Raw genomic sequence first — 13,760 nt, 5'->3', positions numbered from 1 at the left:
TTCAGATGGGGCCCGGGCCCCTGTGGCCCCGCCCCTAGAACCGCCCCTGAGCGAGAGAGAGAAAGAGAAAGATGGCCCTGTCCTCCAGTGCAGGTTTTCTAAAGGATGTGCAAATTGTTTTCTTACAAACTGCACCCTATCATGAGGTATTCCTGTATGAAGATATTCTCCTCTCCTGGCTGGCAGTGAAGTATTATTTCTTTGAGGAGGCTCCATAGTGTGACTTCCTGTGTGTGTGTGTGTGTGTGTGTGTGTGTGTGCATATATCAGAGTTAACAGCTTTGCCTCTGGTAGAGTCGGTGCATTGACTTTCAGGGAGATTTAGTGAACACGCGTCTGTCCCTCGCCCCCATTGATTCTCCATCGTGGGTTGAGAGGGAAGCCTGAATTTGACACTGGAGCGCAGTGCAGCTGTCTGATCAATGTCAATAAGTCATGCTAAACTGTGGGAGGCTTCATGCTTTCTGGCAGTCCCTCTTAGGAGCTTGCGAGCGAGCGAGCGAGCGAGCGCTAGCGGAATGCTAAAAGCCCACTCGTTTCTTTTATTCTTCTCTTCTCTCTTTTTCTCTTTCTCTTTCTCTCTCCCCCTTCGCCCTCAGACAGTGGCTCAAGTCAGAAGATATCCAAAGAATCTCATTGTTCTTTCACAACAAGGCACTGGAAAACGAGGTACGAGCAAGGCTGCTAAAGGCAACAAACCAATTTCGAACAATGTGGTTGTGTAATAATAATTTTATGCCTGAAAAAGATTGTTCTGAAGCGGTGTCAACCTTATCTCAAGCTAATTAAGAGTTGACACTTAAGAAAATACATTTCCAACAGCCAACATAATATTTGATGTTTTGTCAAATTTTCTTCTTACAACGTTCTCTTTTTTTACAGTACAGGGCAACAACTCTGCCTGCCTTCAAGTATTACGTGACCTGTGCCTGTCTTATCTTCTTCTGCATCTTCATTGTTCAGATACTAGTCTTACCAAAGTGAGTATTGCATTAGAATGGACTGGATACTCTTAGCTGTGTCATAAGTGTGGTCTTTCCATACATAAAGAGATGGAGAAAATGACATACAAATACAAATATACAATGAAACTAGATGTACCGCAGAGCGGTACAAAATATGACCGCCGCCCAGTCCAGCACATTTTTTCCACAAAAATAAATCACGCTGAAAGGCCTATATGATTCTAACTGTCTCACTAAATTGCATTATCCACACTCAATTCTCACTGGTATCTGCTAGACAACAAGTACCAAAACATGATTAGTTCATAGATTTCACATGTAAAATTCATTTTTTACAACCCCATCTTGCCTGTTCATAATTCTGAGAAATTCTTGAAATGTGTGCGTGTACACGTTTATGTTTATGTTTATGTTTATGTGTGTGTGTGTGTGTGTGTGTGTGTGTGTGTGTGTGTGTGTGCGTGCTTGTGTGTTTGCCTGCGTATGTGTGTTTGTGCATGTGCATGCATGCGTACATATATCTACTGTGTGAGTATGTGTCATACGTATGATTACTGTGAATGTATGTGTGTGCGTGTGTATCTGTTTATGCACATTGTGCACATGGAATGGGTTAACATGACCCCTGGAGGCAAACATACGGAAAAAATTGGTCATCCTAGGTCCTACGGTTCTCAAGATATTCACAGAAAACTGTGTCTGCCCTACCCTCCTTTCGGGGGGTCCAGTACAGCAGGGGGGCTACAGATCAAAATGAAAACGATGGTTCCATGCTATCTATGTGGGGTTACATGCCCACCAAGTTTCGCGGTACCCGGTCTTTCAGTGTCCCGGAATCCTTGTTGGTGTAATGGGTCACTAAATGTACACATAAATTATTTTATTGTAAGGCCCCCCATGAACGAAAGTTCACAAAACTTGGCATGCATTCGGAGGGTGTCATAATGATCCTACACTTTCAATTTCGTGCAGTTTTGACCATGTCAGCCAGAGATATTGTGATGAAAATACCTAATGTTTTGCTTTTTAATTTTTTAACTAGGGTGGCTTATACATGAAATAAGTGGTAATGGGATGGGTTGACATGCCCCCCTTAAGACCAACATACAAAAAAAAGGTGGACATCCTAGGCCCTACGGTTCTCGAGATATTCACAGAAAACTGTCTCCGGCCACCCACAGCCCAGTTGGTGTATAGTAACATAAATTAATTTATTGTGTGGCCCCCCATGAACGGAATTCCACGAAACTTGGCGTGCATTCAGAGGGTGTCATACTGATCCTACACTTCCAATTTTGTGCAGTTTTGACTATGTTAGGTCACAGATACCTGCGATTACAACACCTCATTTTTTACTTTTGTGTTTAACTAGGTGGCGCTATACATGACATGAGTGGTTATGGAATGGGTTGACATGGCCCTTTGAGATCAACATACAAAAAAAAAATGGTCCTCCTAAACCCTACGGTTCTCGAGATATTCACAGAAAACTGTGTCTGCCCTACCCTCCTTTCGGGGGGTGCAGTCCAGTGGGGGGGCTACAGATCAAAACGAAAAACGATGGTTCCATGCTATCCATATGGGGTTACATGTCCACCAAGTGTCGTCTACCCCGGTCTTTCAGTGTCCCGGGAATCCTTGACGGAAATTTGGGCATGCGAAAAACCTATATGACTGCCGCTTCGCTGCGCGGCGGTCATAATAACACAAAATAAAAACATGCTTTAAATGGTTGGGTGTTAGAAAGTGGTTGGTAGGATGCACCTTCTTGCAGACACATGGGAACTTTCTGCACTTACTTAATCCAAAAAAAGACTTTTCACTTGCTCAAATTTATCTGTGGCCCCAATATAAAAAGGTTAACCAGATATATATTTTTTTATGCTGCTGCAGCTGAGATGAAGTCTTTTCCACAAACCTTTAGTGAGTTACCCAAGTATTGAGGTCTCAGAATCAAATTAGCATAAATTAAAGTATGATCGATTGATCAGGCACTCAACACAGTCATGCAGATGATTGCACTGAATCACTATATAGACATGCACTAAACAGACATGAATACATGCAAAGAACGGCAATAACCCGCGAACAACCACTGAGTGACAGTGGCAACGTTGATGCTCACACGCACATCCCACGTGAAACGATGTCTCACTTGCTCCTTGAGATCGGCATCAGACAGAAAAAAGATAATGATGAAGACGAAGAAGAAAAACGATCCATGCATGGCGTCACCCTGATTTAGCGGCGGTGTCGGCTGAGAGTGTGTTCTCAGAGCTGAAAGCCTGTATCGATCCATCCCTAACCTGACCTCATCCATAAATAATGCACATGACACCATTAAAAGGAGCGTTGATGGCCCCAGCCGTGGCGCAACTGGCTGGGGCACCTGCACCGTACGCCGGTGACCCGGGTTCGATTCCATATCGATTCCATTTCCAAAAAGCCGCATGGCTTTTTGATTGCACTGATGAGCTGTGGGTTTATGTGATGTGTGTGTGTGTAGCGGTCATATAGGGGGTACTTTCTTCTGAGAGACAGAAAAACACGCACATTCACGGACATACCCCCACATACCCGCACCCCCACACACACACACAAATTCATTAGTGTGATTTATTTTTGCAGAGAAAATGTGCACAGGATTGAGTGGCCCGAAAAGTTGAAAACTGCAGATTTCACTGAATAACTAGAGATTGCGCCTAAACTAGAGATTGCACCATTGCACTCAAGATTTGCACACAAGATCACAACATTTTTGTGATTTGTTGATCTCAAGGAGCCTCATCAACCTAGTCCATAACCACTCATTTGATGTTGCACCCCCAGTAAAACAATTTAAATGCAAAAACATGCTGCTTTAAAGGTTGTCAGCGATAGCGGAGATACGTCACTTCTGTTGATGTTTAAACAAAACAGAGAGCTAGCTCGCTACTCCCTCCCCCTCCCTCCCGTGTAATTGAAACTCTCCTAAACGCGAATCTCGTCGGTTTTTGGTTGAAACACTTTATTATGCCTTTCTGCCAACCCTTGTTGGTAGCAATTGTTTTTGTGTACAGATCTCGGAGCCTAGGCTGCCACAGAGACGCGTTTTTTTCACGGCCTGCTTATGGGGCAGGCAGCTAGTGCATCGTTAGGAAAGATTAGATGAATGTGATCATTTATGTTTGGGCCTTTTTTGGACCTGAAATCGCTGATACAACCTTTAATACCCACTTTGGTTGAGATCTTCTGAACTGCACCAACTTGTGATTACCACAATGCTCATGGGGGGGTCTGTACAAAAACCCCAAAAAACATAAAACAAACGTAATATACAGTACACAGTACAGGCCAAAAGTTTGAACACATCTTCTCATTTCAATGCGTTTTCTTTATTTTCATGACTATTTACATTGTAGATTCTCACTGAAGGCATCAAAACTATGAATGAATGCAAAGTTATTTGGCCCACAGATGAATATTTGTCCAGTTATGGCTTGCTGAATATGGTATTTAATCAAAAAAAATAGCAACTTTGAAGAAACTAGAATATAAGACATGTTTTCAGTTATTTCACACTTAGTACACTTAAGTACATAATTCCACATGTGTTCATTAATAGTTTTGATGAATCTACCATGTAAATAGTCAGGAAAGTAAAGGAAACTCATTGAATGAGAAGGTGTGTCCAAACTTTTGGCCTGTACTGTATATATATAAACATCCCCTTGCATTTTGCTTTTTCACCCACTGGTCTGTAACGTTGCAACATTGAGCCACTGACAAGCTGTCACACACACACTTATAAACTGTGAGACACATTCACACAATTATAACTTATAACTTATAACACACATGCAGGCATACATACACATACACACACACTGGTAACACTGGACGTAGAGGAGGCACACACATATGCAGGGAAGGGGATGGAGTAGGAGATGGAGACAAATTGACACACGTTATTTATTTTTGCGGAGAGAATGTGCAGGACTGAGAGGTGGGGTCTTATTTTGTACCGCTTTGTGGTATATCTAGTATTGTAAATACTGTATGTCTGTGTGTGTGTCTATGTCTGTCTGTGTGTATGTGTGTGTGTGTGCGTGCATGGTATGAGTGTGCGTGTGTGTGTGTTGGTATGTATTCTGACTAAAAGCTATGCACAAACCCACTCTTCTGTAGAACTGCTGTGCTGGGCGTCTCGTTTGGACTGTCCTTCCTGCTCCTGGCTTTGATCCTGATCATCTGCTTCGCTGGCCACATCCTGGTGAGTCTTGACCCTCTTCTTCCTTCAACATCCTGTTGTTCTCACGACAAGGGCACATTTAAGACCTCTTACCCAGGGGCGATTCTAGACCTAGAGCTTTGCTAGGGCACAGGCCCCCAACTCCCATTAAAAAAATAATAATAATTAAATGTGCGCGCAATATGAAATAAATCATTTATAGGGTCCTATAGTCATCCTGGCAATACTGCAGTTCTTAAATAACCTACTAAAGCCTTCATACTGACTTTTGGTGATAATTTGCAAATGCAGCAAACTTATTTAAGTTTGCCATTAAACCATTGATCAAATCACAGCACTGGCAATTACCAGCATAAATGTTAATGCTACCGTTAATGTGGGCGATTATCATACCTCCCTCATCCCCCTCATCTCTCCTCACTGTTCCTCTCCCTCTGCCTCTGTTCAGGAAGAATTTTCTGATGTCCATCTCTGAATAGTTTATCAGAAGGCTATGTTTAGTTTTACAGTTGGACAGCTTTACAAACAGTATAGGCTACTTTTACAGGACTTTCTCTACAGTATATACGTATAAATCATTATTAATTGTCCGCATGTGTGCATGCAGCCTACGCATGATGAGTGTGTGTGTGTGAGGGAGAGAGCACAAGCTGGTAAACTGTTGCTAAATATAGGCTACAATGACACTAAGCATTGAAAAACAGATGCTAATTATGTGGGCAACATTCTCTAACAGCGATCAACTTGTCAATTTTTCTGTCAAATAAGTTGTGAATTTGTTGTAACATTAAAACAGGGGACAACTTACTCTGTGCTCAAAGTGATGTGACGAGCTCCAGCGGTTTCCACTGTGTATGTGTGTGTGTGTGTGTGTGTATGTGTACAACGAAACACTCGGAAGAATCATGTTAACGATTTTCATTGGTTGTTGCGTTCAATCTTACTCAGCTACAGAGGTGCTATTTCCTGATTGGCTATTATGGCCCCTTTCTTTTTTTCCTCGTTTTTTTTATTGGCTCGTAAGTGACAGGCTCGAGTCATGACTAAAGCAGACACGGAGATGCGCTCATGAATGCAGTTTCCAGCGAGAGAAGCGCTAGAATTTTACTGGGGCACTAGAGACTTTTACTAAGGCACGTGCCCCAGTGAATAAGGTCTAGTGACGCCCCTGCTCTTACCCTCTGGATGGGAGGCAGAATGTCTGTATTTGGTGTCTGGAAATACTTAATATATAACTTCTAGGTGGTGTCAAACCTTACAGCATTATAGCAGTGTATGCTTAATTTGTTTGTTTGTTTTTGTGTCTGTGTATTGTTACAATTGCTACAACAAACAAACAGGTTGGGGCGAGGGTTATTTAGTGTTTTAAATGATAGTGTTGTTCATTGTATTGCTCTAACAAAGGTCTGATGGGAGCTGATTGGTTATTGTTTGTGTGTGGAGGTGGTGAATGAATTGACTATAATAGTGTACTGCAGCACAATATGATGAAGACAAAGGTTTCAATAAAGTGCCCAAATAATAGGAAAATAAACACATCAAATCATAAAAAGAACAAAACCGGCTCCACAGATGCTTGGCAAAACAGCAACACCAAAGAGTTTTTTGTACCTTAATATATTGTTTCCAAAATCGTTTCAGTGGTTCATCAACTTGTAACAGGGTGAACGGCACTTCTGCATTCTCTTCGCGACCCTCTATTGGTTATAACCGCACTATGCAAGTTTGCCAGATCGGGTAGCGGATCTGTAGTTCGATGGAATGAGACACAAGAAACTACAAATCTGACTTGCTTCTGATGTCGCAATACATCATACTTTCATAAAATCATGCAACGTACTCTACCTTGTCTGTAGACATTGTTATTTCCAAAGCCAGTGCTGGATAAACAAATAGCGTGCGTGCGACAGGAAAAGTGCTTTGGTGTTGCTTTAAAGGTGCAGTTCTTATCTAATACACTTTGTGAAATAGAGTGAATTGTTCCTCCTGGTCCTCTGGCTGTTTTTTGAAAGTGTGAATGAAAAATGACATAGAATGGTTGAACGGAGTATCTTACCTTTTTCTGTGATGTTAACCTAGAAGGTATGCAACTTTTGGTTTGTCTAAACGTGCTCAGATGTTATTTTACAAGCCCGTGTACAACCCTACAATTAGGCTGGGAAATAAAATGGTCCATGCTTATTTAACACCAACATGAATAATTAAGTGAGCTTTATGCTGATTGGCTGGTAAAGACCGTTCACAATAGACTCCAACTTTTACATGAATCTCCAACGCCAAGTGGTAACATAATAATGTGTGTGTGTGTGTGTGTGTGTGTGTGTGTGTGTGTGTGTGTGTTGGTATGTTGGCACACATGGGGGGCCGGATTTCTATGTCATTTTTAAAAGCTATGTTGTTTTTTTGATAGATGGATCTATCCATTCATCCATCCAATCAGCTATCCATCCCTGCAGTTTAACCTGTCTACCTGTTTCTGCATGTGTCTATTCATAGTCTTCTTGTGCCTGTGCACAGCTGCAGCAAGAGTGTTGGCTCGAGAGAGAGAGAGAGAGAGAGAGAGAGAGAGAGAGAGAGAGAGAGAGAGAGAGAGAGAGAGAGGATGTTTGTCAGTGCAAGCGCTTCCCTTGTCACAGTTTGAAAGTGACTGTAATTACCTGTGATTCCCTCACCTCATGAACTGTTAACTCAGGGGCCACCCACTGATCGAGCCCCCCGTGCCACCCCCCCCCCCCCCATTCTCGCCCTCAATCTGTTCATCACAACATAATGAAGTACGCCACACAGACACACACACACACATACACTGCACGCTGCACTGCTTAAAATGGGCTTGTTTTCAATAAACAGGATCCGTCAAGAACGACCTTGTGCTTCACTGGTAACCTAAAAACCTCAGCACGCGTACGTGTGTCTGTGTGACTGTGCGACTGTGTGTGTGTGTTCTCCGCTCTCGGAGAATGAAAAGAAAAAGAAAAAAAGAAAAAAACATTGCCACCACTTACTTAAGTGCTGACATAGTTTTCTAGGTCGCATGTGATCTATTATTCTCTTTCTCTGAGAGACAGTTGACTCCATGGGAGCAGTTGCGCTTTAATCATGTGGAGCTGATATTTTTGTTCTTTGTCACCGTGGCTCATTTGGGATGCGGTTAATAAGAATCAACTGTAGCAGCGCTCTTTCACTGATGCCTTAGTGCTGCAGGGGCATAAAGCACTACTGCTCTGCCCACAGGCATTTTGTACAGTAGTTGTTGGCAAATTATTATATATTATTATAACACTCACTCAAAGACACACACACCTTCTGGTGTTCAGTGCCATATGAGACCATGTTGTCCTTAAAGTAAAGCTTTGTCTTCCTCCCATTGAACACAAATGCCATTGACCCAGGTCAGACGTGTACAGGGACACAAACATGACTAACCTGTTGTGTTTGTAATCAGTTTTGACCTGATAAATGCTCAGGTTACGTACTACTTCCTGTTGTTCTGGGAGGCTCTTGTGTGGATGACGTTGAGCGACACAAACTCTCAGCTTGTTGAGAGCCACCACTTCAGAGGCAAACACAATATAGGCTCCCATATTCACAGGCAAATTCAACAACTACTCATACACAATTATCACAATGCCAAGCTTCCATTAGCAAGCCCTATTTTAGACTGGTTATTATTTCAAGGGTTACGAAAAACAGAGTTTCGAGGCTGTTCTCAGCAGTACCATGCTTACTTCAAAAAAACTATTTTAAACGGGAAGACCACTTTGGAATGCATTTCTGCCATCTACAGTGCTCTGTTCTCTCAAAGATATTTCACGATAGGCAGTGAGAAGATGAATCTTTTGACTTTAGAAATTCAGTGTTGTTTCCTCTGCCTGAGTGACTGCTGTGGAGAAATATGTTTATTCATGTGTTTTTTTCTTCTATTTAAATAAAAAAAATGAAATATGACAACCTCTGGCAATCCAGAGTTGGAAAAGCTGTGATGCAGAAAATATCAGTGGAAGTGTTGGAGAGCTTGTTTTCACCCCTCTCTCTCTCTCTCTCTATCTCTTTCTCCCTCTCTCCATCCCTCTCTCTGTCTCCTGTTGCCGTAGCAATGGGGAAAAGCAGCCTCGTGCTCTCTACCCTGGCTTCCGAGCTCCTCTAGGATCATTGCCAACAATCCTTGGATACGACTTGTCCTCACCATGACAACCACCGCCCTCATCCTGGTCATGGCTGTGTTCAACATGGTAAGCGCCGTGGTGACCGTCATTCACACCGCTGCGTCCGTGCGAGGCTGCGACCGCAATCAAGGCAACCGCGCCGCCACCTACTTGTGCACCTCTCTAATGCCCGCGCACCTGCCAGCGTCATCATCACCATGTCAACCGCTACATGCACACTCTCGCTCACATGTGATGAACTGTTGGAACAGTGACAGCCCACCTAACTCCACACTGTTTTTTTTCTTATTTTTTAATTTTATTTTTAAATCTCGGTGAGGGGACATAGCTCTCTAAAGTGACAGTCCCACTTTCGATAATGTCGGTAAACACTATGATGAAATGGGGCCCCTCTCTTACTGGTAATGGCCGTGCTCAATAATACAGTAGTAATCAACATGATGACCTCTCTGCCAAGCCGGTGGTAATTACTACTCGTGGTGACACGGTGAGAGCACCGTCCCCTCCACCACGCTGCCATCATCTCCTACTCCAGTGTCATATGAACCCACGACAACAACAGGGCTACCCGAGCATGCTTTGTATGATACTTACGATACAAAACGTGCCATCACACCACAGACCTCGCGAGTTTTGGATCAGTTTTGCAGGAACACAACTTTACCCAAAGCCAGCAGCTCTCTGCTTAAACACTGTGTTTGCCCAATTAGATTAATTGGTGAGCTGAGAGAAAAGCACAATTATAAGTTGTCTTTGGGACCTTTAGAATCGAGACATGCACTAACCAACCCTGCTGTGTGTGTGTGTGTGTGTGTGTGTGTGTGTGTGTGTGTGTGTGTGTGTGTGGCAATACTGTGGGCCACCTAATGCAATGAACAAGAGTGCTCAACACACACACACACACACACACAACACACACACACACAGAGCGAGAGAGAGAGAGAGATAGAGAGAGGATCACACTGGATCATGAGGCGAAGTGCTGCCCTTAGTGTCTTCACCTTGGAATTGAGTGTGATAGGGGTGTCAGTGCCGCTGCAATCTCCGTATTGATTTTCAATGGGCCAAATTGTGGGTGGCTCTGGTCAGAGTGCGGCCGTGGCGGTCACTCCCCATCACCGTGGATTAGCTTGAAGAACCCACAGGCAATGATGCTTCTGATGATGCGCTGCAGATTGGATTTGAGGCCGCTTACAGGTCACTGTGGCTTTATGGCTTAGAGCAGGGGAAAGGAATGGAGGGCAGTGTGTGTGTGTGTGTGTGTGTGTGTGTGTGTGTGTTTGGGTGAGTGTGTTTGTTTGTGTTTGTTTGTCTGTATGTATGTGTCTTGTATGTTTGTGTGGGTGTGTGTGTGTGTGTTTGTGATTCAGTAATTAGGCCTGGCTCCCTCCGTCACCTCTCGAGCTGCTGGCTTCTTGCTTTTGACACTCCCAGGGAGGAGCTACAGGTGCTGAGACGTGGATCTTTCCATGTTAGTGTCTATTAAAAGACAGCTAAAGGACAGTCTAAGAACAACTTAGGGTCTTTTTCGGATGATAAGGACTGTCAACTTTTGTTGGGGACCAAAACGGAGTAGTGTCGACTTGTATGGTAATCGATAGTAATCTACTTGTGTTGACTTCCCCTAGCAAGATGTGGCAGTGACTGAAAGTAGAATTTAGGTAATGTACTTACTGAACAAACAGTCCTTTTTATACCCTTTAATTTCACACCTTATACATTCTTGTTTGTCTTCTGCCACTCTTGAACAGAAGTAGTAGTGTGTTTGTCTCTAGTCTGTTTTAAAGAAAAAAGTGAAAGATCCGCACACTGAAGAGCTCTTTTTTAATGGTTACGTTTCAAGCCCTTACGGCCCTTCCTCAGACTCTAGTCTGTTTTAGACTGCCTAAATGCCCAGTGTGCTAAATACATAACTAAATCCGCTTATATAAACGAATGTCTGGTTTTGTCTGCTCTCTGTATTGCTACGATGCTAATGACTCTGCGTTCTGACCCCATCTGTTCATACTCATTTACATAGTGTCCTTTTTGAAGCCAACAGATATTATATAAAACCAACATTCTCTGTCTCCCTGTGTGTGTGTGTGTGTGTGTGTGTGTGTTTAGTTTTTTCTAGAGGAGGTGAGGACAGTGGTTGTCCCTGGTTTGAACATGTCCAACGAGACCATGGTCAGCTCCTCAGGCTATGTTGTACAGTTTGTTGAAGAGGACAAGTTCTATCTGCCCGTAAGTGGACACTCTGTATTCTCACTTTCCTCACAAACAATAGCAGCGGTTTATAGACCACTGAAGCTTTGTCCTTGATGGTGCTCAACGGCGCTTTAAAAGATTTTAGAGCTTTTCCTGTCTAATCCACTGTGGGAGGTGTTATTCAGCACACTGTGTGCTTTGTTTTTCCTATTTTTTGAAATAAAGCGGAGCTGACTCAGTCCTTTGGTTATCAGTTTGTGAACTCCCGATGAGGTGAGTGAAAGGCAAGGGAGAGCGAGCAGAACCTTTTTATAGACACCGTAGTATTACCGGGCCCCAGCCAGCAGCTCTCGGTCCAGCTAATAAGCTATTTTCGAAAACCATTAAGACCTCTCCACGTATGCCCACAGAATATGTACACCCTGGGTAGAGCAGGCAGGGACATTCATCCCACACACTGTGCCTCTCTGCTGCCTTGCCTAAGCTATTCTCCCTCTGTGCATCCACACACACTGGCTGCATATCCCCAGTAGAAAGCCCTGGAGAGCCCCAGACATGAGTATGGGGGAAGCTTGGAAGATTGTTGCAGAAGAGAAGAGGAGCTAGCAGAGAGAGAGAGAAATAGACAGACAGAGAGAGAGACACACAGAGAGAGAGAGAGAAAAAAAAGGACAGATAGAGGAACACTTTTCAGTAGGATTCTGGATTCTATTTGGCTCAAAATGAATATACAATGCATCACAGACAAGCAGCTGCCCTTCAAACCAGTCAAAGCAACAAAACAGACTCATGTCTAGACAGACAGATGTTAGCACAGCCTAACCTACAAATAGAAATAATCACACAAGCAAAATTTGCCCCAGTAAAGTTTTAAATGTCCTTAGGACCCATATTTGCATGTGTGTTAGAGACATAGGCAGTAGTCATCACACACCTTTTAAGTGTATGTTGGGCCTTTATGCCTTTAATCAGGACAGGACAGTGCAGAGAGTGACATGAAGCGAGTAGGCAAGAGAGATGGGGTCCTTGTGGGCACTTGGACCTAAATGTGCCATGGATGCTGTAGCCAGACTTGTGCTAGAGCGCCCCAGGCACTACTAGTTTTTGATGTAAAACATAGATACCATTTCACTGCTCTGACATAAAGTTGACATGACCTTGTCATAAACAAGGTGTGATATATGTACCAGATACTGCCGTTAGTAGTAATGACTGTTGGAGTTCCAGTGATGAGTTCCTTGTTTTTTTTCATTATCAGTATATGTCCTCATGACAGTTCTCAGAATTGTGTGTTGCATGTAATTGTATGAGCTGCTGCTAGGTACTAATAAAATGTCATAGCATCTGTAAATTGAAAGCTCTCATGGACAGGATGTTACATGTGCCATGATCTGTTCATGACAAGGTTAATGGTCAAGTGAACATCCTCTTTCTTTTTAAATTCATCTCAGAGGCAGCCTACCTTACAAATAGCCGGGTAAGAGCATGTGTGATATACAGTACTGAGTTCACCTCGTTGTACCTGAATATAAAAAAACTGCCTTCAGGACTCTGTGAGAGAAACAATGGCCAGTGGTGGCTCCATAAAGAAGCTATCATTCACACCGCACTCCTTGCTAATGGCCATAACCCATTTCTCCCTCCCTTGTAATGAAATATATCTCCCCCTGCCAGGGACAGCTCAGTAAAAGTGACTGTGTGTGGCGCTCAGCTTATTTATCTGGGCTCTCTGCACAGATCGCTTTTGGCACAATTTCCCTGCTGAGAAGCAGAAGTCAGGCCCTCTGCCTTGAGTTTTGTTTGGGAAAGGCAGGGGTGGGGGAGAGGGGTTGGCCTAGAGGACTGCATCCGCAGCACAGAAGCTGATGCTGCCAGTGAAGTTTTCCGCAGTATTTAACAGTCCTGTGTATTGTTTTGTTTCCTCTCAAGTCATCTGAGCATGCCCCGCAATATATCTCAATTGTGAATGCTATGGTTCTGGTTTACAACCCGTGCTGTGCTTCTTTATATGTTTACATAGTTCACTGAACTACAAAGTAAAATATTATTGAATTGCATACTGTTTTTGTTCCCGCTTCATAGCATCTTCGACAGCTATAGTAGAGAGAAATGGCACTGTAGAGAAAAAATGCTCTGCCTTCTTTTGTGTTACAACAGCAAGCTCATGGGTATTAAAAACAGAACTCTGTAAACATCCAGGCAGTTTTT

General features: G+C 43.3%; 1 protein-coding gene across 8 annotated transcripts in view; it reads left to right on the top strand.

Moving 5' to 3' along the window:
- Positions 1 to 13,760, top strand: part of adcy2b (adenylate cyclase 2b (brain)) — a 77,697-nt gene that overhangs the window by 56,947 nt on the left and 6,990 nt on the right. For all 8 annotated transcript variants that reach the window (XM_048229736.1, XM_048229735.1, XM_048229734.1 and 5 more), the window contains 5 exons: positions 600 to 669; positions 883 to 980; positions 5,133 to 5,217; positions 9,291 to 9,428; positions 11,469 to 11,588. In XM_048229736.1, coding sequence (XP_048085693.1) covers positions 600 to 669; positions 883 to 980; positions 5,133 to 5,217; positions 9,291 to 9,428; positions 11,469 to 11,588 — 511 coding nt within the window. The remainder of the gene's footprint in view (positions 1 to 599; positions 670 to 882; positions 981 to 5,132; positions 5,218 to 9,290; positions 9,429 to 11,468; positions 11,589 to 13,760) is intronic.

The sequence above is a fragment of the Alosa alosa genome, chromosome 20, assembly GCF_017589495.1.
Source record: "Alosa alosa isolate M-15738 ecotype Scorff River chromosome 20, AALO_Geno_1.1, whole genome shotgun sequence".
NCBI lineage: Eukaryota > Metazoa > Chordata > Actinopteri > Clupeiformes > Clupeidae > Alosa > Alosa alosa.
This window is presented reverse-complemented; position numbering and strand designations above follow the sequence as displayed.